The sequence below is a fragment of the Drosophila biarmipes genome, chromosome X (assembly GCF_025231255.1).
Source record: "Drosophila biarmipes strain raj3 chromosome X, RU_DBia_V1.1, whole genome shotgun sequence".
In the NCBI taxonomy this organism is placed as follows: Eukaryota; Metazoa; Arthropoda; class Insecta; order Diptera; family Drosophilidae; genus Drosophila; species Drosophila biarmipes.
In genome coordinates this window covers 26,693,987-26,719,850 of record NC_066611.1, presented here as the reverse complement: position 1 = coordinate 26,719,850, position 25,864 = coordinate 26,693,987, and the positions used below count along the sequence as shown (strand labels likewise).

The following is a 25,864-nucleotide window of genomic DNA, read 5'->3' as shown; positions in this document are numbered from 1 at the left end:
AGTTAATTAATTATTTATTTTTAAGCCATTTCCGAGGTTATTGTGTACTTAGCTGTGTCAACCACCTTACAGCTTGCTTGCAGCGTTGCCAGTACGTTTTATAGATGCTGTTGGGCGCCAAAACATTGCGCATACGCCAAGGGCCCTCTGTTAATTAACATTTCCTTGCAGAGTGACCGTTTGAAGTACTTTTGGTATAATCTATAGATAATTCCGCGGTACTATTATTTTGTTTAACTTCCTAATTTTTTGCGATAAAATAGCTGAATTACAAATGATGAACGTCTAGCGAGATTGCTCGAGACAGCCAATAAAAGCGAAGCGATACGAACGAGCGGAGCAGCAGGTGGCCGTCAGCAGGGGGAGCATCGGGACCGGAGCAATGACGATGAGCGCCTCCGACAAATACACGTACCAGCGGACCGTCTTGTGTTTGGCCCGTGTTCTGGCAGGGATTCAGCCCACTCCGTGGGAGAAGGTACGTTTCCGGAGCTCACAGAGTTCCCCAGTTTCCTGGCAATCGACTTTTCGCACTGACCTTGAGCGGCCACTATAAAACAGACATGCGTGGGTACTTAAGGGGTGTTGGTGTGGGTGGTGAACCTGCGTTTTGCGAAATCCAAAACACACAAACAAAACTATCTTAATTAGGCTTCGACTTAAAGCAAAAATAGGAAGCTACTCTATAATTTGTCACTGTTTTATTATCGGAACTTCAACAACAGCCCTTTAATCTAGTATGAGAAGGACATTGTGGTGATTCAGATGTACCTAGTTCTAGACACTTGCATGCACATATGCTGTTATTGGGCGTAATTGGCAAACCTTTCATTTTGAATATAACTGCAGTTTTTACTCTGAATCGAATCCCCTTTGTTAAACAGGTGCAGACTCTGTTCCGGTATTGCCCGCAGGAGAACGCCGCCGGAGTATTTTGCCTAGACACACGGGCCCAGGATGCCGTAATTGCCCTGGGCATCTACTATCTGGAAGGCGGTTGCCAGCACGAGGGGCAGATTGTTCCCTACTTGCTTCGCCTTGCTAAGTGCCTGCCCAAGGCAGTCTGGATTGACGACGCCCGAAGCAATAAAATCGAACGTAAGTCTAGTCCAATTTAATTTTTAAATAGTATCGTACCAAGATTGGTAATTGAGTCATCCATTTGCCAGGCATTCGCATTCCCTCGGCGGAGAAGTTTAGCTTCTGCTTAAACACCCTGCTCTCCGACATAGCGACCAAATGTCCAGATTCCCGTGAGGAGATTATTCTTAATCAAGTGGAAACGTTAAGTGCCCTGGCTAACATAGTAAAGTCCAGCAGGGACAGCAGCTCTGCACCACCTCCCATTATTCTATGCAAGGCTACGGTGCCATTGCTTTTTGGCCTGGCCCGATCAATGGGTCGCTATGCCAGCAATGACCCTCCTCTGCTGTGCCGCATTTTTCCGCCAGAGCTGCTGCCTATTCGGAAGAGCGGTGGACGCGATGGCACCGGATCGAGCAGCAGTGCCAGTGGCACTTGTGGTGGGTCATTCAGCAGTAGCGAACGCTTGGCAGCCACGCATCAGTTTCGACCCATAATACCGCGATCCATGTCGGGCAGCTTGGCACAGGTCCAGAACCAAGGCCACGATGATGGGCGCCAGCGGTACACAGCCGGAAAGCACAACAAGCCTTCGCTGCACAGCTACTTCTCTGTACCATACGACCCACGGACGCACTTCTTTACACGTTACGGTTCCAGTTTCAACCAGTTCCCCAACATGCGCGTCTGCGAATCGCCTACTAAAGGAGGCCCACGGCCCTTGTATAGAGTACCACCGTTTCCTATCCAGCATCTGCAGACCATATTTGCAGTGTCCAAGAAATTGCTAACTAAGGACACGCTGGAACATTTAGATGAGCAGGCCAGCGACATATTTTCACTGCACCAAATCAAAGGCTATTGTTACAAAAGCTTCTCAGAAACGCTGAACCTGGTCTTGGTTACATTGCTACGCGAATTACTCCAGCATCAGGTGGACTTGCCGACGCCATTCACCAAGGATGTGCAGGAATTCGTAAAGAGACTGTTTCTAAATGGACAAACGGAGTTGCAGAATAAGCAGCAGGATCAGGAGCGTGAGCGACGCGAGGAAAACGGCATCGCAGTAGTCAACAAGTACAAGGTCAATGTGATGGCTAATGCAGCGTGTGTAGATCTACTGGTTTGGGCCATTCGCGATGAAACGGGTAAGCGAAGATCATTTGCATGAAATGAATGACCTCGAATTCCAGCTCAACGCTAATGCATCAACGCATTAATGCAAATGCAAAACGGCAATCCAAGAAGTTAGATGTATTTATTGCAAACCCGATCGAAAGAGAGAGAGAGGGAAGAAGCTAAGCAACCAGTTAGAGGGAGATGGTAAAACTATTTGAAGAATATTGGTAAAATTATAGTATACTAAGAAACAAAGGCTAAATTGAGCTGATAATCAATTCAGAAGACATGGCAAGTCAAACATTTGCAGTTCTTAAGCCGGTAAAATATGTAAAAGTAAAAAAATTGCCTAAGCTGTTAACTAATATACAAGTGTAACTACATTTAGGTAAGAAATGAATTTATGTTCCTATGAAATTACATTTTTTACTTCAAAGGATCAACACTGCTTTTCCAAATGAAAACTTTTAAAGTGTTTCTACTTTTGCCATATTTATATACTTAAGTGAGACATGATTGTTGATCGGTTATTTGCAGATACTTTACCCTCTCTCTACCTTTAATACATTTTTAGTTATTTCCTTGAATTTCTTTTAGTTTCTTATATTTTTTTTAATTTTGTTTTTTTTGGTGGCCGGAATCCGGAATACGGTTCAGTTGACGTCGACTATAATGTGCCATCCCTGCAGAATGGCCTCCAATTTTTATTGAAGAAAGGTCAAGAGCAGTGTACTCTTAACTAGTTTTGATTATTATATCCACAAAACTGATAATTAGGGGGAAACCTATATAGAAAATTTGTTTGCTTTAAAAAATAAGATTTTTAACTTAATTGACTTAATGTTTTTAAAGAAAATCGACTGAAATATTAATTTTTATAGATTTATTATGCGTATATAAATATCTTTATTAATATGATTGGTCTTGTATGTGGGTTCCCCTTTTAAATGGTCTACTTTATATTTTGGTTTTGTGGTTTATTGTTTATTGCCTGGCCAACGTTCGCTGCATGCTGCAACAGATCCTCAACCTCCTGATCCTCTTTTTGTTCCTTGTTTCCTTGTTTGAAAACGGCTTATCGCATAGCGATACAATTATTACAAAGTAATAATTAAATTTTGTAAATCATCCCAAACAGAGGCGGATAAGCTGTGTGGCCGGCTGTCCCAGAAATTGAATTTGGAGCTCAGCCACAAGATTGTGATGGATCACATGCCGCTGCTAATGGTTTGTCTAGAGGGTCTCGGTAAACTGGCCCACAAGTTTCCCAACATTGCTGGCACCTCAATTTCATATCTGCGCGACTTTCTTGTGGCACCCAGTCCAATTCTGGGCAAGCTCCATGACCATGCAATGCAATCTTTGGCTCAGCAAAAAAAGGAGAAGGAACTGACGCCATTTAAAATCGCGGTACAGCACTCGGATTCACGAACGGCGGTTGTAATTTATGGAGATAACCAAAAACCGCCGGGCACCGGAACTGGAAGAAGTGGTCATGTCGCTTTTGAATCCTTGCGCGACGCGGCCATCGAAAATTTGTCGATTGCTTTGAGAGCTGCCCACACCCTGGACCAGTTTTGTGTACCAGCTTTGGTGGCAAACGTATCAAACCGGCTCTTCACCGCCGAAAAGTCTGGCAGGTAGGTGTATATCATAATTATATAAAACATGTTTAACTTATCCTATCTTACATTTTAGTGAATCGCAAGGTGAATGCCACAAATCCAACTTGGTTAGCCTCAACATCATTGTAATGTTGGGCCATGTTGCCGTAGCGCTAAAGGACACCTCAAAAACCACCCAAAACATTCTGCAGTTCTTTATCCAGCGTTTTTGCAAGGTACCGTCAGAACAGAATGCCTTGATTGTAGATCAACTGGGCTGCATGATCATTTCGCAGTGCGAAACCCACGTCTTCGATGAGATCATGAAGATGTTCTCCCGCGTCACAGTGCAATCGGCTTCGTTGGCCTACACATCTGATCCGGAACACAGAAAGCAATTCCATCACGTCTCGGATGCGGTGGTCAATGCGTTAGGCAACATAGCGGCCAATATCCAAGGTGATGCCGAGATGCTAGAGCTGCTGGGCAAGCTGCTGGAGCTGTTTGTGCAGATCGGTTTGGATGGCGAGCGCAGCTACGACAATACACCGGGAGCCCAGAAGGCCAGCTCACGTGCTGGTAATCTGGGCATGCTGATACCGGTGATTGCGGTACTGGTGCGCCGCCTGCCGCCGATCAAGAATCCGCGCCAACGCCTTCACAAGCTCTTTAAGGACTTCTGGGCCTATTGTGTGGTGATGGGCTTCACAAATGCCCGACTTTGGCCTGCTGATTGGTATCAAGGTGTGCAGCAAATAGCAGCCAAGTCGCCGCTACTCATTTCACAGACCGCCCACAAATCAGATATGAGAGAACTCAATTACACGCTGGCTATTAAAAGTGATTCCGTCAACGAGCTGCGCAGCCAAATCCTGGTGCTTCTGGAGCACTCTTCGGACAATGTTGCCACGGCGATTAATAAGCTTTCCTTTGCGCAATGCACGTATCTGCTGAGCGTCTACTGGTTAGAGATGCTGCGAGTGGAGAATGCGGACGAGCCGAGTCTGGAGCCGATTATGAGCTACCTTTGCGACACAGCGCTTCAAAGGGACAAAACGGGGATCTGGCAGTGCGTCAAGTGGTAGGCTTATTACAATTAATAAGAAGTGTACAGCATTCGAATCTCCCTTGTTTTCTTTTTGTTAACTATAGCGTTGCCGACCAGGTGTTCGAGAAATTTCGCAATGTTCTATACGCTCATGACGAGATTCGTGAGAAGGTGCTGGAATCGCAAGCAACCCTGCTGCTGGTCTACTTCAACCACATTCACAAACCCATCCAGGTTGTAGCCGATCAATATCTATCCTTTCTAGTCGATCGTTTTCCCCATCTGCTTTGGAATCGCCGGGTGCTCTGGTGCATGCTAGACATCCTCCAACTACTGGCGTACTCCCTTAGCTTGGATCCTAACGAGGAGACACCCACGTTGCGAGTAGTTTCCACTCCCTACACTCTGCAGCTGATGGATTCGCTGCCGGCGAGGGAGCTGCGCCTAAAAGACTTTGCCGATCGGTGCCAGGGAATCGTTAATGAGGCCATGAAGTGGGCGCCACGATCCACGCGATCGCATCTCCAGGAGTATCCAAATCAGATTCCGACGCCCGTCCTAGCACACCACAGTGGATTGGCTCTGGCATTCGACTCCGTGGTAAGCAGCAGTGCCTTGCATACGGGAACTACGACCAAACGGCCGAGTTGCGTTAACTCTGATACGCCAAGATTCGTATCAGTTTTATGTCTGAGGAGCAAATACGCCGGTGAGATTAGCGGCCTGTTGTCCGTACTTTGCGAGAAGGATAAAGCAGGACTAGCAGATCGACTAGTCAGTGATGTGTGGGAGGCTTGTGCGGAGAAGAGCGATGCCCGTCATCGTGGAGCTCTTTGGCGGGCCACTGCCTATTTGATCATCTGCTCTGAGATTGATAGAAAACTTTTGCACGCCGTGGCCAGCTCGCAGCTGGAATTGTTCACCGAATCAGCGATGGAGACCGCCGTAGAATGTTGGCAATGGGTATTAACTGCCCGGCAGGATCTGGAGCTGTGCTTCATCCAAGAGATGGTCAGCGCCTGGCAGACCACATTCGAGAAGCGTATGGGTTTGTTTGCGTGGGAAACGGAAGTTACAAATCCCCTTGCCGCCTACGAAGGATGTAAGCTGGTTTGCAAGCCCATACTGATTGGTCCACATCTAATTTGGCTGCAATTGCTCTCCGAAATGGTGGACACGGCCAAGTATTGTAATCGGGATAAGGTTGAGATGTTCTGTCTTCTTCTGCATCGATGTCTTCCTATACTGAAGAGTAGCAAGCAAAACCGTCAGGTGTCCACGGTGGGCTGTCGCTTTAAGCTTCTGCAGTGCGGATTATCGCTGCTGCAGGGCAATACCATACCCAAATCTTTGGCAAGGAATATCCTCCGTGAGCGGATATACTCCAATGCATTGGACTACTTCTGTGGACCCACCACGTGCCCAAATCAAAGCAGGGAGCAATTACTGGAGGATATTATGATACTGCTAAAATTTTGGCAGACGATGCGCAGTGAAAAGAAGCATCTGGTCACCTCCGAAGTGGGTGACTATGATTTGACGAATGCCTCTGTGAGCTCCACACAGATGCTGGCTGTGAGAAATAATCCGGAGACGGCTTCCCTGATCAGTGGCAGTGGCTTAGTAAATGACTACACACGCTCTATGAGTGCCAGTGGAAACGCGATGGGAATGGGTGCGGCAGGTGGTGGGAGCAGCAGTGGCTGGTACAACACCATTCCACACTCTACGTCGACCTTATCCAAGCGATCGAATCGTTCCAAGCGGCTGCAATATCAAAAGGATTCGTATGACAAAGACTACATGAAGAAAAGAAATTTGATTCTCGAGCTGCTGGCCGTCGAGCTTGAGTTTCTCATCACCTGGTACAATCCCAATTGTCTCCCAGATCTTATAGTGCCAGGTGAGCCACGTACCAAATCTAGGCTAATGGCTTCCTATAAATCGAATTATGTTTTTACTATAGTACTTATATTCCATGGGCCATCCTGCATACCAAGCTCTAACCCCTTCCTCAATTTTCTTTTCAGGTGAAGAACAGATCACGGAGTGGCGCAACCGGCCATACAAGCCAAACGTTTGGCGGGACTATGCCCGTCTGGCCTGGTGCTACAACCCGGCACTAGCTGTCTTCCTACCGCAGCGGATCAAGAATGCAGAGATCATCGACGAGGAGGTGTCACGACTAGTCTGCTCCGATCCCATTGCTGTGTGCCACATCCCCGAAGCGCTAAAGTACTTGTGCACCACTAAGAATCTACTGCAGGAAAGCCCAGACCTGGTGTATATCTTATCCTGGTCGCCGGTGACGCCGATCCATGCGCTAGCTTACTTTTCGCGGCAATATCCATCGCATCCCCTGACCGCTCAGTATGCTGTAAAGACTCTCTCCTCTTATCCGGCAGAATCCGTGCTGCCGTATATTCCACAATTGGTACAAGCACTCCGGCACGACACCATGGGCTATGTGGTGGAGTTCATTAAGAATATCTCTCGGAGGTCGCAGATTGTAGCGCATCAGTTGATTTGGAACATGCAGACGAATATGTACATGGATGAAGATCAGCAGCACAAGGATCCCAACCTGTATGAGGCTCTCGATCAGCTATCGCAAAGTATTATCGCTTCGTTTTCGGGTGCCGCCAAGAGATTCTACGAGCGGGAATTTGATTTCTTCGGCAAGATAACAGCAGTCTCCGGTGAGATTCGCTCGTTTGCCAAGGGCATTGAGCGGAAGAATGCGTGCCTGGCGGCGCTTAGCAGGATAAAGGTGCAGAGCGGGTGCTATCTGCCCTCCAACCCAGAGGCCATGGTGCTGGATATCGATTACAGCAGCGGCACGCCTATGCAGAGTGCGGCTAAGGCACCTTATTTGGCCAGGTTCCGAGTGTATCGATGCGGCATCACAGAATTGGAGACGCGCGCCATGGAGGTGTCCAACAATCCGGTAGGGTTGATCTTGATTGACGAGGAAAACACTTATTAAACCATACTTTGTTAACAGAATTCCCAGGAGGACGCCAAGATGACGTTGGGCGTGGAGTCCTGGCAAGCGGCAATTTTTAAGGTGGGCGACGATGTGCGCCAGGACATGTTGGCCCTTCAGGTGATCACCATCTTTAAGAGCATCTTCCAACAGGTGGGACTCGATCTTTTTTTGTTTCCCTACCGCGTTGTGGCCACCGCTCCAGGAGTGAGTACTCTACTCAGTTTGTTCTTAATCCATAATAATTTGAATTGACCTTAAACCGATTTCAGTGCGGTGTGATCGAGTGCGTGCCGAATGCCAAGTCTAGGGATCAACTCGGCCGACAGACCGACAGTGGACTCTCAGAGTACTTTCAGCATCAGTATGGCGACGAGAGCTCCAAGGAGTTCCAGGCAGCGCGCGCCAACTTTGTGAAATCGATGGCAGCCTACTCGTTAATAGGTTATCTGCTCCAGATTAAAGATCGCCACAACGGTAACATTATGATCGACAAGGATGGCCACATAATACACATAGGTAAGTCATTGTCATTCTTCCATTTGTTGTTCTTTGGTTATGTATTCGTTTGAAAAAAATTAATTAACGTAAAAAAATAATGCAGAAAGATGTCATATAAAACATAAAAAACATTAAGAAAACAACCAACAAAATAATAATCTTCCTGATTGAAATGCAGATTTTGGCTTTATGTTCGAGTCCTCGCCAGGTGGAAATATCGGCTTTGAACCTGATATGAAATTGACCGACGAGATGGTCATGATTATGGGCGGTAAGATGGACTCACCGGCCTTCAAGTGGTTCTGCGAGCTGTGCGTCCAAGCCTTCCTCGCCGTTCGGCCTTACCAGGATGCTATTGTTTCCCTGGTATCCCTAATGCTGGACACTGGGCTGCCATGTTTCCGTGGACAAACAATTAACCTGCTTAAGCAGAGATTTGTGGCTACCAAGAATAACAAGGAGGCAGCCGCCCACATGCTGGCTGTCATCCGAAACTCGTACCAGAACTTCCGCACGCGTACCTACGACATGATACAGTACTACCAAAATCAGATACCGTACTAAAAATTTAAAACCGAAATACAAGCGCCTCATGTTTGTTGTTGTTGGCCAAAAGACACTTAAAAATACACAAAACTCAAAACTAACAAACCTATCCGGAATATTAATGTTTTGTCGCCTCACCCGTATTTGTATTATTTACTTTGTATTTTCCAAAAGTTTGTTTCTTTCTATTTTGCATACTTATAAGATGTTAAACTTTTTCCAAGATTTTACGACGCAAATGCATATATTCGTTATACAATATTTATAAATATTAAATCAATTATAGGGCAAAATGTTATATAATGATAAACTTTCTTATTTAATGGAAAATGGATGTCTGGTTGTTGCATTAAACTTAAAGTAACGGCTAAAAAAATAGGTTTGAAAAGCATCTAACTTTGCTTAAACGTTCGCGCCATTGTACAATATAGTGGTGGGCCAGCTCACATGAATATAAAAAACTGTTTAAAATACAAGGCGTTTTATTTAATTATTTTAAAATTCAATAAAGGAAATATAATTCCAATGGAAAATTTAAATTGTGTTTCAAATAAAATTTTTAAAAGCTTTTAAATTACAGTGTTTAATAACACCAACTTTAGTATTTTCTAATTTTAGTATTTAGTATAAGTGACGGCTTTGTATTTTTTCCAGCTGGCAACACTCGAGTGTTTCTATCGATTCTTGGTAGTTTTTTGTGTTTTATTCGGACCGGTCACACTTTACAGTCGACAAAAAATATACAGATCTTTTGTTGTAAGTAAAAAAAACTCGAAAAGTAAAGAAAGAGACAATCTGGCGACGAGGTAGAGCAACGCAACTCCAATAAAGTGTCAAGGAGCAACGAAAAGTGTCCCAACGTACGGGAGTCTTCCCCATTTTCGCCTAAACTTTTTGTGCGAAGCGAGTGTGAAAGGTACATATATACATAGATACGGAAGCAAGGTGTAGCAAAAGACGAAAAAAGCAGCAAAGCAGAGCGTGTTTGTGTGTGTTGAGTAAAAGAAAGCAGTCGAAAAAATGAAATGAAACGCGAGAAAATGTCACGAAAAGCGAAAAAACCAAGAGAAGCGTATACATGAAAGCAAAAGCGCAAGAAGCGTATTTAACATTAAAATTTTTTTAAATAAACGAGCACTGCTCTCTCAACGTGTGTCTGTGTTTGTATGTATGTGAGTGTGCGTTCCAATTTTTTTTCACCCCATGCGTGTTTCTTTTTTTTTGTTGTGTGGTGTGTGCGTTTTGCCAATGAAACGGTAAAAATTCTTGAGAAATTTATGCTGAAAAATTGCTATTATTTAGTACATTGCACACACGCACACATTGGAAGGCGAGGAAATTGCGTTACACAAGCACACCCGCTGCCGCTGCGATGCCAGCGACAGCGACGCTGTCCAGAACCTCCGCTGTGGTGAACAAGTGTATGTGTGTGTCGCGTGTCTCTCTCTGCGCGCGTGTGTGTGTATGTTTGGGTGTGCGTGCTTCAATAATCTAATACATTTTTTTCAAGTGTTGCAAGCAAGCGAAATAAAATAACAAATCAAACCAAGGTACAACAAAACAAATAAAGGAATTGTTGCAAAGAGCAAACAAACACACGTGAAAAACGAAAACGAACGAAACTGCAGCGAAACTGCTCCTCCACGTTTGCGTCGACGTTGACTGCACATCCAGCGTAGAGTAAAGCTGAATTATAAGTGAGTGGATCAAAAATAAGAAATCCCATTTAAAATCTACCTTTACTTCTCATTTGCTGTTGGTTCCTAGAAAAAGCAGAAAACTGCGTAATACTTTTGCCAATTATTTAAACATTAAATTAAAAGAGCACAAGCTCCAAACATCGGTATTCTAGCACCGGAGCACTTTTAAGAAATGTTACATGGTAGATCAGTCAGAAAAGTACAAGTGTTTTTTTCGAATGGTTTAATATTAGTCACTCGCATGATAACTCATTGTTTAGGGAAAGTTCCGCAACAAGAATTTTTCAACTTTTAGAGCTTATTAAAGTGAGTTGCTGTTGCTTAGCTGGATCGTATTATTAAATAATTCCATCTTAACTAGTTCTATTACAAATTTTTATTTTTATTTTATTTTTTATACTCTTCCAGAAGGTATACAATTTTGAGTCACAACGACCCCATAAGTATATATATTTTTAATCAGCAACACTATATTTAGGGTATTTTCACTGTATTTTGTTCGGACCCACTATGCCTCAGTGTCTGCGTTTATGGCGAAGTTTCCATAAAATAAACGTCTGCCGGTTAAAGGAATTTAAGTAAATTTAAATTGGTGCGAAAACTCTGTGCGTCTCGTTGTGCCTTTTGTTTTTGCCTTATCGCTGCTTGAATCGGGTTGTATATCATTCATTATTTTGCTCACAAAGTGCAATGTTTGCAGTGAATGTGACATTGAAAATGACTACACCAAATAAACGCTAGAACACTCAATGAGCGAGTTAGGAATTGAACACTCTGGTTTAGTGTTGTTTTGTACTTTCTTTGCATTTTCTCTAAGGGGATGTTGATTATGGAAGCGCCGGCCTGGCAACAAGTACAGTGAATGTTGGGTAGAAGTTTATGGTCAGCTTTGTTCGCGAATAAATGCAATTAAGGTATAAATATGTAATACCGGGCAAGACAATATCTAAATTAATAAAAAGGAGCTAGCGCATCAGAATTATAACAATATATATTTATATTTTTTTTAATGTTCCACATTGAATTTTTGCAAAAATGTACAGTGATAAACATAACTCAGAACACAATTGCAAAGACAATATTATGTCAAAATCAAGTTAATGACATCAAAATTAAGCGTATTTTTTGTTTGGTTACTTTTTCAATTTTGGTATTCTGTGAAGGGAAGTTAAAAGATAATTTTGATACATTTACACTTTGCTGGATCGGTTACGCTCTATTCTTCTCTTTTGTTTTGTGTCGCAAAAATTTTAAGGTTTCCTTTTTTAAAAATGCCTTTGATATATTCGTGCGCCTGTAGGTTGCAACCGCTGACCTATGGAAGAGAGAGAGAGAGAGAGAGAGAGGGCTCTATTGCACGCTATGCGAGGGCACGACATCCCCACCCAGTCACTTGCACACCAACGCCCACGAACTTTGCAGGGGCACGCACACTCAAACAATTTAGTGCCAGAGTTGTCAACTCCCTGTGCACGTGCTCTGGCTTTCGCCTGGCAACACCACTCAAACAATAAAAAAGCTATGCCAACTATAAGTTAAAAAAGGAGCAAACTGAAAATGAAAGAGCTGTGAAGTCAGGCTTCTGTGGCACAGCTGTTTTCCTGCCTCACACTTTGTTCCTAGCTTTGTATTTTGTTGGCAACACTTTTACAATATGTGCATGTATTTGTCGGCGTGTGTGTATGTGATGATGTCCTTCGCCTGCGCGTGACATTCCGATACTTTGTACACAATTTGCACGCCCCCAACGTTTTATCGATTATTTCATTCATCATCGTCACTCAATTTTAGAATTGCGTTCTTTGAATAACATTAATCAATATTGCATTTTTAATAAGACTACAAACATACATATGTCTTTACTTGATTGATATGCTTATTTTTAAATTCCATTTCGTCTTAAACTACCTATTAGAAAAAGTACATATTGTGTATTGAAAGTTTTGGTATAAGGATATATTCTCATTTTTACATTCCACTTCGTCTAAAACTACCTATTAGAAAAAGTACACTTTGTGTATTGAACGTTTTTGGTATTAGGTGATGTTTTATATTTTAATGAATATATCAGAAATCAAAAAGCTTATCAAATCGAACTTTTACAAAATTTGTGTTCTTCAAATGCCGTTTGGCACAGAATATTGTTTATCAGGCTTTGCGATCTTAATGTTTTAGATTAAGCCTTTTTGGCGGGAAGATGTGGACATAACAAAGCTGACATCATTTTGCAGTCGGTAATCGATTGCAGTTGGTGTTTCTGATTTGACAGTGTTGTAAATCGGTGGCAGCAGCACTAGTTGCGTTGCGCCGCTGTTGCTGCGCTGTCGACCACGGCAGCGACATCCTTGCCGTGCTCCTGTAACCCGCTCTCTCGTGTTTTCTCTTTGCCACTCGTAGGCACTTCCACTGACTCTCGGCTTTCTCTTTCGCTCTCATAGTTTCTCTCAGTTTTCCGCTTTTTTCCGTTGATACGTCAGTCGAATTTGGCCAGCAGAGGGCTTAAACTCAATGCAATTTTTTCGCGACGCCGTTCTTCCACATTTTTAGCAATTATGCTTTGTTTCACTCCGATCGGTTTTAATTATTGTATTTCAGAGCAAGGATATGGTTTATATTGGCGAAAATCAGTATGATGATTACGTAATTCTGTGTGTGTCACGTGCGTTGCTTTATCAAGCGTGCGTGTGTGTTGGTGTTGGAACTTTTTAATATTGCCGGCAACCAACCTTTTCATGTAACGGTTTTGTTACTTGCTTTGAAAAGTCACATCTAAACACAGTAAGCTTTATGGCTAAGTATTTAATCCGATATCAATCAATTAATAATTTTGAGAGATCCTTGTAGTGTTTGCAATTTTTATAGTCGTAGTTTGACTTAAAGGAACCCTATCCTACCTTTGTCATCCTAATAAATAATTTAAAACACTATCAATTAAAAGATCTGAAGACCTTTATAAAAGGTTAGAAAACGTGTAAAATAAATGTCGATAGCAGCCAAAAGCTAAATAAAAACACCCCTTTAAAAGTAATATACTAACGCTGTTTACTATCTACTGATACAATCGTGCTAGAAACGGCTTTTGGTTCTTGTTGTTCTCAAATTGTTTCGAAACAAAAAAAAGGAAGTACAAAATATGAAAAAGATTTGGAACTTCCACACAAACGCCTTGGCCTATAATAAGATAAGATTAGATTTGAATTCTTTGTTACTTAATTCTGTATGTTCCTAACAATATTGGGAGGGAGTATACAGAAATGACTAAAGTATAATGACGCTACTCAGAAGCAGATATTCTTTAATCCTCAAATAATAACATTTTAGAAGTGTATTTATTCGGATTTTTACAAATAACGTGTCATTCGACGTGTATTCTCAATAAGAATAAAACCGGAGGCATTTGTTACCACTAGCCCTAAAAGCTCTAATCTTCTAAATGTTTACTTTTACACTTTCTGCCACACCACTTGGAATTTTAATACATATGTCTTGGTATGCAATCTTTTTAGCCCTACGTGTATTGCCTTCCACAGTGATAATAGGTCTCTTCCCATGTTTAGTTTACACTTTCAATCAACCAACAACAGTCCTTAAACGACAACTTGACTGTGTTTGGGTGACTGATATAATGGTAAAATGAAAGTAAAGAAAATAAAAAGAATAACATGCAAATGCCAACTTTTTCATCTTACTCGATTTCTTTAGTTGTGTTTGGCGCGTGTATCAATAAATAAAATCAACTAAAAATACTTGTGAAAAGCACGCGAAAATAGCCGGCAAACAGCAACGGCAAATTAAAAGAGAAAGGCGGGGAAAAAGAGGTGGAAAACGGGAAAAATTATGACGCGTTCGCGTCTTTTATGCGGTTCGATCCAATGAAACCCGCCCCTTAAGCCAAAAATATTCTCCATTGGCGACAGTTTCAGTGGGTTGTCGGATTTAGAAATATAACAAATCATTAATTGTTACCTAAACCGAAAATAGGATTTTTGCATGAATATATTTTGAATTCAATTAAGCAAACCTAAGAATAAGCAAACCTAAGAATAAACTTTAATTAGGTTAATGGTTTGAAAATTGCACTCGATCATGAAAAGTAAAATGCGTTAAACAGCACTAAAATAATTATTGTGATCGTAGAAGTAATCATGGTGCGAGGATTAAATTAAAATAAAGGATTATAAATAAAAAGAAAAAAGAAATTGGGTTTTCTTCCCCCGATCTTTGTGTTAGGCCGTCGCATCAATCTTTTTCGCCATCCTTTTTGGTGCTGCCAATTTGTTTGCCTTGAAGCTTTTAACCTTGATGGATTCGCTTTCGGAGGCGGCGATATGTAGTGGATGGCGAAGAAGAGTTGCGACTGATGGGTGAAATGTTTGTTGCTAAAATGACGTAGCATACTTTCTAGTGTGCTGGCACACAAAAGGCACACAGTCAAACATCACACCCCTCTGGCGAGCATTGATTTTTCCATTTTTCTTGATTTCGTTGTGTTCTTAGTCATATTTTTAGGTTGCTTGGAAGCCTATTGACCCATTCGATCGATACTTTATAAAGCCGTGTAAGCATCTTTAAATAAAAGAAAAGCTTATCAGATATTTGGGGTCTTCCCATGACAATACAAATTTTCATCCGATTAGTTTTTAAGCAAACGATTTAAAATGTTAATAATTCTGATCTATTTAAAATAAATACAAAATATATTAATAAACAAGGACAATAAAGTATTCACTAAAAAGGGAATAGTGTATAGAGTGAGAGCAATTGTGAACACTTATTGGATTAACGCAATTATCCTTTGACCAACTTTTCGGAAATTTTATTTGTAATTTACGTGGGTTTATTAACCCCCTTGCAGAGGGTATAATGGTTTCGGTCAGAAGTTTGCAACGCAGTGAAACTAAAGTTTCTTTCTTTTGCAGGTAGTAAGAGTATATACGTAGGAACCAGCCGGACAGCTATATTTTATAGCTTCCATTGGAATAATCGGGAAAATTTTTAAAAAAATTTTATTTTTTTATCTTTTATTTTTTAACATAAAACCTCCTACGCTTGGAAATAACATTTTTAATTAGTTCTGAATTTCGAATTTAATTTTATTAAAATCGGATCCTCAACGATCGAAACATTTTTGGGAAAATAATATGCAACAAATTATAGCTTCTGTTTTTTGACATATTATCTTATAATATTGGGAATATAATTCTAAGAGTTTCGATTAAATTTAATAAAAATCCGGCGACTCTAACATAAAGCTTTAATAAAAATGGTCAGAGAAATAATGAAATATTTTTTTTTAAATATCTCTGAAGCTAGCAACAATCCTTACAAATTGAACATGGTGTTACTAATGTTGATTATTCTTTATAACTGCAAAGGTGTACAAACTTCGGCTTGCCGAAGTTAACTTCCTGTCTCGTTTTGACCTGTTTTTTGGACATTTTCCCATCCCTTGGTTAAATTTTGAATGAGCTAATTGAACGAATGGAAAATAGCATACGATTTAAACAGCTGCGCAAATGTGGAAAAGCTAGACAAAGTAGTGGGAGGTGCGGGGTGGTAGCTGGATAACCTTTTCGGCGCTGCGGCGTTTGGTTTTGTGGGTCAAATGGCGGCTGTCGCATGACGACAGCCACGAAAATGAAACCGACGAAGCGTCCTCGTTGTCATCGTCGGTGTGTCGCCACTAATTCCCTCGCTCTCTCTTGTTCTCCATCTTTATTTTAGTGCCTCCTTTGCCACCGCTCCTTACACACACACACACACACACACACACACACACACACACACACACACACACACACACACACACACACACACACACACACACACTGCTCCACTCTCTCACCAATCGTTCTGGGCTGCCCTTTGACCCCTTTTCCATGCCTACAAGCTTGTGGGGATGCCTTGACACCCCTCGCAATTTGCCTGTTTCTTCTTACACTTCTAGTTTATTTATGCGCTTTAAGGGTACTTGCATTTTAAATGATGACCTTTGCGGCCATATAATAATCTATAAATTTGGAATGTTTGAGAACACATTCGGGTTCGCCCCAAAAAATATATTAGTGACTTGCAGAGGCAGTAGAAAGTGCAAAGAGTCGACCGCAAAGTATATTATTACTCGTATTAACAACTAAAAAAAAGAACCTATAAAGAAAGGCTATTGTGTTATAGGGCTGATATCTGTATGAAACTGTGTTTAAATGGTCTAATAAAGAGGGTCAAAATTTAACAATATTTTCATGTTCAAATTTTCTGTAATTCCAGTGGCTTTTAGAACGGGACACACATTAACAAAGGTTTGTTACATCTATGAGTTTTTTTAAATTGTCCAACAACCTGCATTAAAATATTACTTTAAAAACGTGTTAAAAATATTAGCCTATTTTCATGTTTAATTTTTTTTCGTAATTCCAGTGGCTTTCAGAATGCGACCCCAAAACTGCAAAGTCTTTGATGCATAAGTTGAGCATTTGAAACCCTATTTAGAGGCTTAAAACCTCCACGAGTTTGAGTTTAAATTCTGTAATAATCTGTATCAAATAATGTATAAGGTGTTCCAAATTTTAGCCTGATATTATGTTCAATTACCTCTATGAGTTTGTGTTTAAACTCTCAAATAATCTGCATTAAAGTATTACTTTAAAAAGATGGTCAATATGTTTGCCTATTTTCATGTTAAACTTTACCGTAATTCTAGTGGATTCATAACTTCAAAACTTGAATTCCGGTTTATACCTCTATAAGTTTGTGGTTATATTTTAAATTTTTTTAAAATTTACCTTAAAATATTTCCCTTAAGCGAGGAAGTTGAACATCTCATTTTTTTTCGTGGCTCTATACTTATATTTGCTCTTTTGTTTTTTCAAAATTTATGGTATGCAGTTTGGCCGTTTGCATGGTGGAAGGTCATAAATTGGTTGCTCCCCGTTTTCCCATCCCTCCCCTTCTAACGGCCAACTTTGTTGTTGATCTATTTAAAATTAAATGGTGTCATTGTCAGGCGGTCTTAGGCAAGGGGCACGGCTCTATGCACTCCTTAAGGATTGTTGTTGGCTTCAGTGATATTAAAAAAAATTATTTCATTATTTCTTTGACCGTTTCTTTAACACCTATATGATAAATCGTCCGGTTTTTATTAATTTTAATTCGATATTCTTATAAATATAAAGAATTTTATTCCCAATATTATAGAATATGTAAAAAAAAACACCGAAGCTATAATTTTTTTCATATTATTTTCCCACCCGTTTTCGGATTTTTTCTATGATAGCTAGATGATATAGTCGTCCGATTTTAATAAAATAAATTCGAAGTTTAGAACTAAATAAAATATGTTATTTCCAAGCGTAGGAGGTTGTATGTTAAAAAACACCAAAAATATAATTTGTTCATATTATTTTTCCATTATTAGGACATTATATTTTAATAAAAACTAAAGATATAATTTTTTAAAAATTTTTTCCCCGATAGTTTCTATGGGAGCTATAAGATATAGTTGTCCGATCCGACAGGTTCCGATTGATATACTACCTGCAATAGAAAGAAGACTTTTGGGAAAGTATCAGGCCGTTAGCTTTAAAACTAAGAGACTAGTTTGCGTAGAAACGGACGGACAAACGGACGGACAGACGGACATGACAAGATCGCCTCGTCTAATGATGCTGGTCAAGAATATATATAATTTATGGGGTCGAAAAAGTGGCAAACTTTTGACTGAAACCATTATACCCTCTACAATAGTCGTTGTGAACTGGAAACGCAAACAAGTTCGATAAAAATCGGACCTTCGGAACAAAGGTGGCCCACTTGGCACATTTTGACTCTGGTAAAACCCCTTTACTTTAACCTTACAACAAAAAAACAAAACAAAAATCCCTTAAATAGCAAAATGGATTTAAAAAAAAACGGCTTGAGAAGGCCGAAACCTTTTTGGCACCTTTTAAAATATATGGGCTTTATTATGTATCATGTATAACACATAATTATTTGATATAATTGGAGAGAAAGGTGAAAGTCGAGTGCTTAAGATGGAATGCAGTTTTGGGGGAGGGTGACTAATTCGTGAGCGGCTTTCAGGGGTGGCCATTCAAAATAGGTCAATCAGATTTGGGCCACGCCCAAAGATTCGTCCCTCTGACTAATGTTACCGCAATTACCTTACTTTTCCCCAGCCCTTGTTTCGCTACCAAATGACCTCCGTTTTCTTGGCTTTAATTTCTTATATCCCCAGCTGATTTTCTCAGTTGATCCGTTGTCTCCCGCCCTAGCAACTTTGATTAACACCTGTTTGTAAATTACAGAGCAATTTATTTTCTTGACACCCCGTGGAAGGAAGAGAGGGGCTATTAGTCAACCCTGTTACCATTTTAATCTCAAATTTCCGTGCTTCACTTGAACTTTACACACGACTAACGGTCAATTTCTCTTTTAGATTGCAGGCGCTTAACTTCTCTCTTGCACATTTTTGAAGAGCTGCCAATAAAACAGGAGTGAACTGAAAACTTTGTGCTAAAAAAATCCAAAATAAAAAAACAAACTGTTGTGCAACTAAAAAAGTAGACGAACAAAATTAAACAAAGAACTGCGATTTTCAAAAATAAGAAAATGTATGTGTATGTGTATATGTATATGAATAAGTTAGACAAAAAACAACATTACCTTAAGAAACAAAAATATTAAAGCAAAACACGTGACACACGATTAGTAATGAAAAGATATATTATTCGTTATTTTAATTTACAAGTTTAATAAAAGTCCACTGCGTGTAAGCACGTTTTACTTGAAAAATTCAATAATATAGCTCTTTTTAATTATATGTCCATGGTTTTAACAACTAATTAATCAATGTGTTTTTTGTTTGTAATTTAAACCAAAACCACATTAAGAAACAGAAAAACATTAATGACTGAGAAAATTTGTATCGCAAGTGAAGCGTTTTATTTTACTTATTTGCATTATTGTTAACTATTTTGCTAAATAAACTATAATTTTAATAATTACAGCCACTGAACCGTTACAATTGTTGAACGCTTGACGCTTAAAAAACCGAAAATATAAACTAGAAAACAGAATTCCCACAAGAACAAATTGAAAAACGCTGCTGCATGCCAATGGCCTTGCTTTGCAGTAAAAAACAGCAGCAGCCGAAGAAGAAGCTGTAAAAAGTAATTTTTTTTGACATACTCGTTTTTTTGTAGTGGAAACTAAATAAACTGAACAGAAACGTAACATCAGCAACAATACCACGAGCAGGAGCAACATTTCCCAAAAAACAATAATCGAAGCAAACAAATAATTAATTAAGAACCAATCACGGACCAAAACAACAGCAGTCGCGGCAAATAAATCAAAAGGTTTAAGCCGAAGAAGCAGTCGAGAAGTCGAGAAGTCATCACCGTCACGATGAGCGGACGTCCAAGAACTTCCTCCTTCGCCGAGGGCAACAAACAGTCGCCGAGTCTGGTGCTGGGCGGCGTCAAAACATGCAGTAAGTAGTACCAATAACAACCACTGAATTTAAGTAAGAAGTGCACAGGAAACTTATGTATCATTATATTGACACCACTGAATAAGAATATATATACCTTATGGGGTCGGAATCGCTTCCTTCTACCTGTTACATACTTTCTCTAGGTATAATCTAGGTATAAATGCAATAGTACGCCACACCTTTTGGCTGTATCAGTGAAATTCCTATTTTTAATATATTTTTTGATCAGGGTAATTCTTGCTAAGATCATATGCTAAACTTTTTCATTTACATTGCCGATTTTTTACCTGGAATTTATTTGAATTTAAACTATTTGTTAGTAAAGAGTAGTAGCGAGTAGTTACATGCAAATCCAAATTAAACCATAATTGAGTGGTTTTGTTTATATATGCTGTTGTTTTCGAGTAATTGAATTTTATTACTCAACTGTTTTGGCGCTCGATACGCGAAAAATGCCATCGTATTACCAGTGCTTAGAGCTCTCCCCCTTTTCTTGGCTTTTTATCCGCCTTTGCCACCTGTATTAAATGTTAAGAGCTTTCCCTCGACAGAGACTGTCTAATAGCATTTTCTCTCTTCTTTCATCCTCGTTCGCTCTCTCGCTCTCTCTTTACCTTTTCCTCTTTGCCAGTCAATCGATTAAATGTTCAAGTTTTCGCCGTCGCCGCACAATATTCGCCGCTCTCTCGGGGGCCTCTCTCTCCCTTGCTTTTTCGCCGCATCCGCTCCGCTCTGCTTTTGCGCTGGTATGTGTGTCTGCTGTTTTCTGCCTTATTCACATATTTTTTGCTTGGATTCCGCAGCGAAAGAGGCAAATTTTTAGTAGCACAAAATTCGTGGCGAGAACAACGCTGAAATCCAAAAACGCGCGCCACAAATTAAAGTTAAAGTTGAAAGAAAGAGGAGAAGCAAGAGAAACACCTTTAAATTTGCCGCAGTGCCGCTGCCGCTGCTGTGCGTTGCCCCCCGCTGCTCTACCGCTGCCCGAAATTTAGTTTAAATCAAGATTTCGTCGCTGTGAGTTCGAGTTCTCTGCGCTCATCGCTTCGCAAATGATACCGAGTCTTGTTCGGGCTTGCTAAATAAAGCAGGTGAAAAACGCTGAGGAAGACGAGAAAATCTCGGAGAAAGAAGCAGAAAAAAACCAGCTCGAAAACACTGCTAAAAGGGCGAAAAACCAACGCAACTAAGCTAAGACAAAAACGAAATCGAACCAACGTCACTTCAATTTTGTTCTGTGCCGCGGTGTGTGTATGTGTGTCAGTGGCTGTGTGTGTATAAGTAACTGCTGCGCTGCAGTCGTCAGCGCAGCGACTGCGACGCCAATAGCGCTGCAGAAGTTTTCGCCAATAAAAGAGAAATAAAAAAAGAAAATAACAAAAAAGAAGGTCAACTGTTGAAAACTTCAAGCCAAAACCGACCACCCACCCACTCTTTTCGCTGCTGACGGGAACCGCAACGGCGGCGTCGACGTCCAGCGCTTTTCCGCTTTTCCGTTCCTCGCTTCTCTTCAATTCAATTCAACAGCGCTTTTCCGCTCGCCACCCTCGTCGAGCATGTTGATCAACCGCGGCTCCCTACTTGAAGGTAACATTTCCGCTAAGACGGTAAAAACGGTGCAAGTAACACTTTAAATAATCAAAACTACATGAAGAAGCTTAGGAGAATCAAGGAAAACACACAGCACTGCCAAAACAAAATCCATCCTAGGAATTTTGGATCATTTACAGATCTAGTAATAAATTCTTCAATTTCATAATTTCAGTTTCAGTAAAATCATTATTTTATGCCTCACAGAAACAAGAATTAGAAACACAATTTCGAAATCGCCACACAAACAGTGGACAACATTAGTTGTTAGTTGTAAATAACACAAAATGTAAGACAAAATGTCGGTTTATTCCGTGTCGGACGCTGATGTGGAGAAATGCTTCGAAATTGGTGTATTGCGAGACCTTTATATACCCGTTACTTGTATAATGGTGTATTGTATCATAAATTATTTATGTTGTCGAAAAGTATGTATCATGTAGGCGAAGGCGATTCCCTCGATCTAACCCAGTCCGTTCGTCTGTCTGTCCGTCCGTATGAACGCTAAAATCTCGGAAACCAAAACGGTAGAAGGTTGGAATTAAATAATAGATTGTAGGGGTTCTTAGGCAGCCTAAGTTGGTTTTAGCAGCAATATTGAGTGCAATTCAGGAGTACCGCTACCATCCGCTAGGTGATTCGCTCACTTGGTACCGCTCCGAAGAAATGCTTTGAAATATTATTTTAAAATTGGTCAAAATTCATGTTGAATTGGCTTCCCCTGCACTCGGGATGCACTGCCAGTTGTGCCGCGTCACACCGCACCACCCACTCATTTAAATTAGATCCATAATTCAATTCAACTGAAATGCCCGAAGATTTTTTAAATTTTGAGTTGTATTCGTGTATAAGCTTTGCTGCTGTGTAGTCGTCGCTCTCCCTGGCAGCGTAGCGTTATCGACGACACTTCGTCGTAAACAAGAGATAATGACCCATATAGTGGGTGGGGTAGGGGTGGTGGTGTACCCTGCATACCGAGCGCAAATGCAGCGATCTTCGATGTTTTCTTAGTTGCTATTCGTTTGTTTCGGTCTCATAAATATTTATGCAATTCCGTATGAACTAAAACATTGCCGCTGCCTTATTGCTTTTCTATAGCCGTTACTCGTAAAGTAAAAGGGTTTACTAGGTTCGTCGGAAATATCTAACAGGTAGAAGGAAGCGTTTCCGACCCCATATTATATATATGTTCTTGAGCAGGATCGCTAGCCGAGTCGATCTATCCATGTTCGTCTGTCCGTATGAACAGTGAGATCTGATGGCATGCAGATTCCTGCGCAGCGCGAGTTTGTTTCAGCGGGGTGCCACGCCCACTCTAACGCCCACAATCCGCAAAAAACTGTAACGCCTACAGTTTTTGTGATAGAAGACAAATGTTAACTGAAATGTATTTGTATCATCAATAACTACCGTGGTAGCCACAGTTATCATGCTATACATTTTTTTCGTTGCTAAAATGTATTTGTCTCATCAATACCTATCGATTGATCTAGACAAAAGTTGCCACGCCCACTCTAAGGCCCACAAACGGTTTAAAATCTGCCTGCCGCGCACATAACATTTACTGAAATAGCCGGTAGGTGGCGCTTTACAATACAGCTTTGCTGCTTATATACCTCCATTTCCCGTTTGATCCCTTAAGCTGAGTAACGGGTTTCTCATAGTCGAGGTAGTCGACTATAGCTTTTTTCCTTGTTATTTCTTAAATTTTGTAACTCGGTTTTTCGTTGGTCCAAACTAGCAAATCGTTGTTTCTAATTAAAATAAAAATAATAATAAACGTGTGTAGTAGGATATAAAATTCCATTAGTGGGACAGAAAGTCCTCTTCAATATTAACACTGCAAAGTACTGCGGACGGCACCCCACGTAGTAACGAAGCACACCAAGAGGTTGTGCAAAAACGGCTACTATGTATGCACAAAATGAAAATACATATACACAAAAAAACTGATGCTTCATTTTTAAGTAATTCGCAAAACAAGATTTTGGTCAGTTTGTCCGTTTGTTCCAAAATGATCCAGGATGGACTCTGGAAATTTTAGATTATGTTAAACAGCTCAATATAAGAAATATTTGTTTTACCACTATTGGAAAAACTAGCTATTTTGGCGAGAAAACAGCTATAAATAGCTAAAGATGTTTTTTTGTTTGCTGTGGTTGGTATCGTCACTATATTTGACCTCGTTAAGAGGTTTTTTAATTGATAAATAAATACCCCAATTTACATAATTAATTATCAAAAGGGGATACATAGGAGAGCTAGGGTTTCGGGTCAAGTTGATTTAGAAGAAAGCACTTCAAATGTTTTATATGGCAAAAATTGAAAAAACCGAATAAAGGTTGCCTGCACTCGGTGCTTTTAACGTCAAAATTCTGTTCCAAATCTTTCGTTAAATATTCCGACTTCAACCACAGACACCACCTTTTATACTCTTAGCCTACAAGGAAGCGCGATCTTCATGAAATAATCGACAGGTTGCATGCACTTCAAAACCCTTTTAACTTGGGAGTCGCGGGAATCAGTAAACATATCGGCCAACAAGAAAGCAGCCAAACAGAGTACCACCCGCGATGTAAAACTAAAGGCTACCGCCCTCGAGGCCGCCCCAAAACCGACGACGGACAAACATCTGGACCGCCAGTTTGTTCAGTCAGTGAATAGTTAGTGTCCTTTGCTTACTACACCCTGAAGTTTGTTTTTAATTTATTCACTGAAATGATCTCGAAAAAAGTTTTATATTGTATAATCTTATTTTATTTTCTCTTTTATTTTCAGGTAAGTTGCCAATAATTTTGTAAGCTAAAAACGGGTAAGCCAAATAAAAAAACACCTCTAAAATTTACCTTTTAGGGAGAAGGTATGTAACAGTTAGAAGGAATCGTTTCCGAATCGTTTTTTTTTATATCCTTGCAGAGGGTGTAATGATTTTATTCAGAAGTTGGTAACGCAGTGAAGGAGACGTTTCCGACGCCACCATCTGTCCGTCCGTCCGTTGGTGGGAAAATAATATGAAACAAGAAAGGAAGTAAGCTTCTCCAAGCCGAAGTTTGTATGTCCTTGCAGTTATAATAAATAATCAACTTAAGTAAACCCATGTTAATTTTTAAGGATTGTTGCTAGCTTCAGTGATATTAAAAAAAATTATTTCATTATATCTCTGACCGTTTTTTTGACAGTTATATGTTAGTCGTCCGATTTTTATTCAATTTATTTAGAAATTCTTAAAAGTATAAAAAATGATATTCCCAATATTATAAGATAATATGTCAAAAAAACACCAAAGCTTTAATTTGTTTTATATTATTTTCTTACAAATTTTCTGATTGTTCGTATGTCAGCCAATGATATAGTCGTCCTATTTTAATAAAATTTAATTCGAAATTCAGAACTAATTTTCACTTTTTCACTAAAATAAAAGCAAAAAACAAGACGAATTTCACAACAAAAATATTTTTTAGACCTGATGGTTAACTGTTACTGTGTTTATGCGATGCCGAATTCACGCTTTAATTTTGCGATTTCAACCGTTTCGTGTGTGCGTAAACGCCATTTCGTGAATTCGACAACACACGAAAGTTGTCTATTATGATTTCGACTTTAAAGCGTGATATGGTGACAATAAATATCGAAGTTGCCAGATCGATAAAAGTACACAAAGAAGTCTTATTCATATAGTTGCAAAACAAATTAATTTTACATAAAAAAATTAAAATAAAATTAAATTTTATACTGGTTTGGACACGTTTTCTTAATACAAGCCAGTTTATTAAATGCAAATGGAATAAAATAATCGGTTTCATAATCGGCCACATCCCATCGGTCCGTCATCTCCGACAATCATGAATTCAGACGTGTCGCATAAACAGGGCAAATTTTAAATCATGTTTTTAAAAAATAATAAAATCCATAGCATAAACATAATATCTGTTTGAGAGAAATTTCCCCGAAACTCAAACGAAACTCACTGTTATCCCATCACTAGTTCCTTAAGCCTACGCAGACTAAACACCAGAGGGTAAACCAAATAAAGGTTTCGGTTAAGTTGATGATAAATTTTGATATTTATTAATACTCGAAGTGCAATAAGGTGGTAAGGACGAAGTGGTAAAGACTTAAACTAACTCAACTCGGCAATGAAAGGCTTTGCCTTTGGGCCATGCATACTTTTGGGCGGCACTCGTTAATCAACGG

General features: G+C 40.1%; 2 protein-coding genes across 12 annotated transcripts in view; both read left to right on the top strand.

Moving 5' to 3' along the window:
• Positions 1-202: 202 nt before the first annotated feature.
• LOC108024182 (phosphatidylinositol 4-kinase alpha) lies at positions 203-9,420 on the top strand. The gene is made up of 10 exons (XM_017094019.3): positions 203-478; positions 885-1,098; positions 1,170-2,231; positions 3,341-3,842; positions 3,901-4,887; positions 4,959-6,757; positions 6,885-7,801; positions 7,859-8,047; positions 8,113-8,359; positions 8,520-9,420. The coding sequence occupies exons 1-10, from the start codon at positions 383-385 to the stop codon at positions 8,903-8,905; spliced, it is 6,399 nt and encodes a 2,132-aa protein (XP_016949508.1). The 5' UTR covers positions 203-382; the 3' UTR covers positions 8,906-9,420.
• Positions 9,421-9,570: 150 nt separating this feature from the next.
• LOC108024154 (protein kinase shaggy) overlaps positions 9,571-25,864 on the top strand; it is a 49,233-nt gene continuing 32,939 nt past the window's right edge. The window contains exons 1-4 of one of the 11 annotated variants that reach the window (XM_050890502.1): positions 9,571-9,643; positions 10,398-10,584; positions 19,022-19,196; positions 19,593-20,077. In XM_050890502.1, coding sequence (XP_050746459.1) covers positions 19,993-20,077 — 85 coding nt within the window. In that variant the 5' untranslated portion in view covers positions 9,571-9,643; positions 10,398-10,584; positions 19,022-19,196; positions 19,593-19,992. Of the gene's footprint in view, positions 9,804-10,397; positions 10,585-19,021; positions 19,197-19,592; positions 20,078-20,912; positions 21,668-24,047; positions 24,334-25,864 lie in introns of those variants that run through there. The other 10 variants (XM_050890503.1, XM_050890506.1, XM_044093225.2 and 7 more) reach the window with 10 other exon arrangements.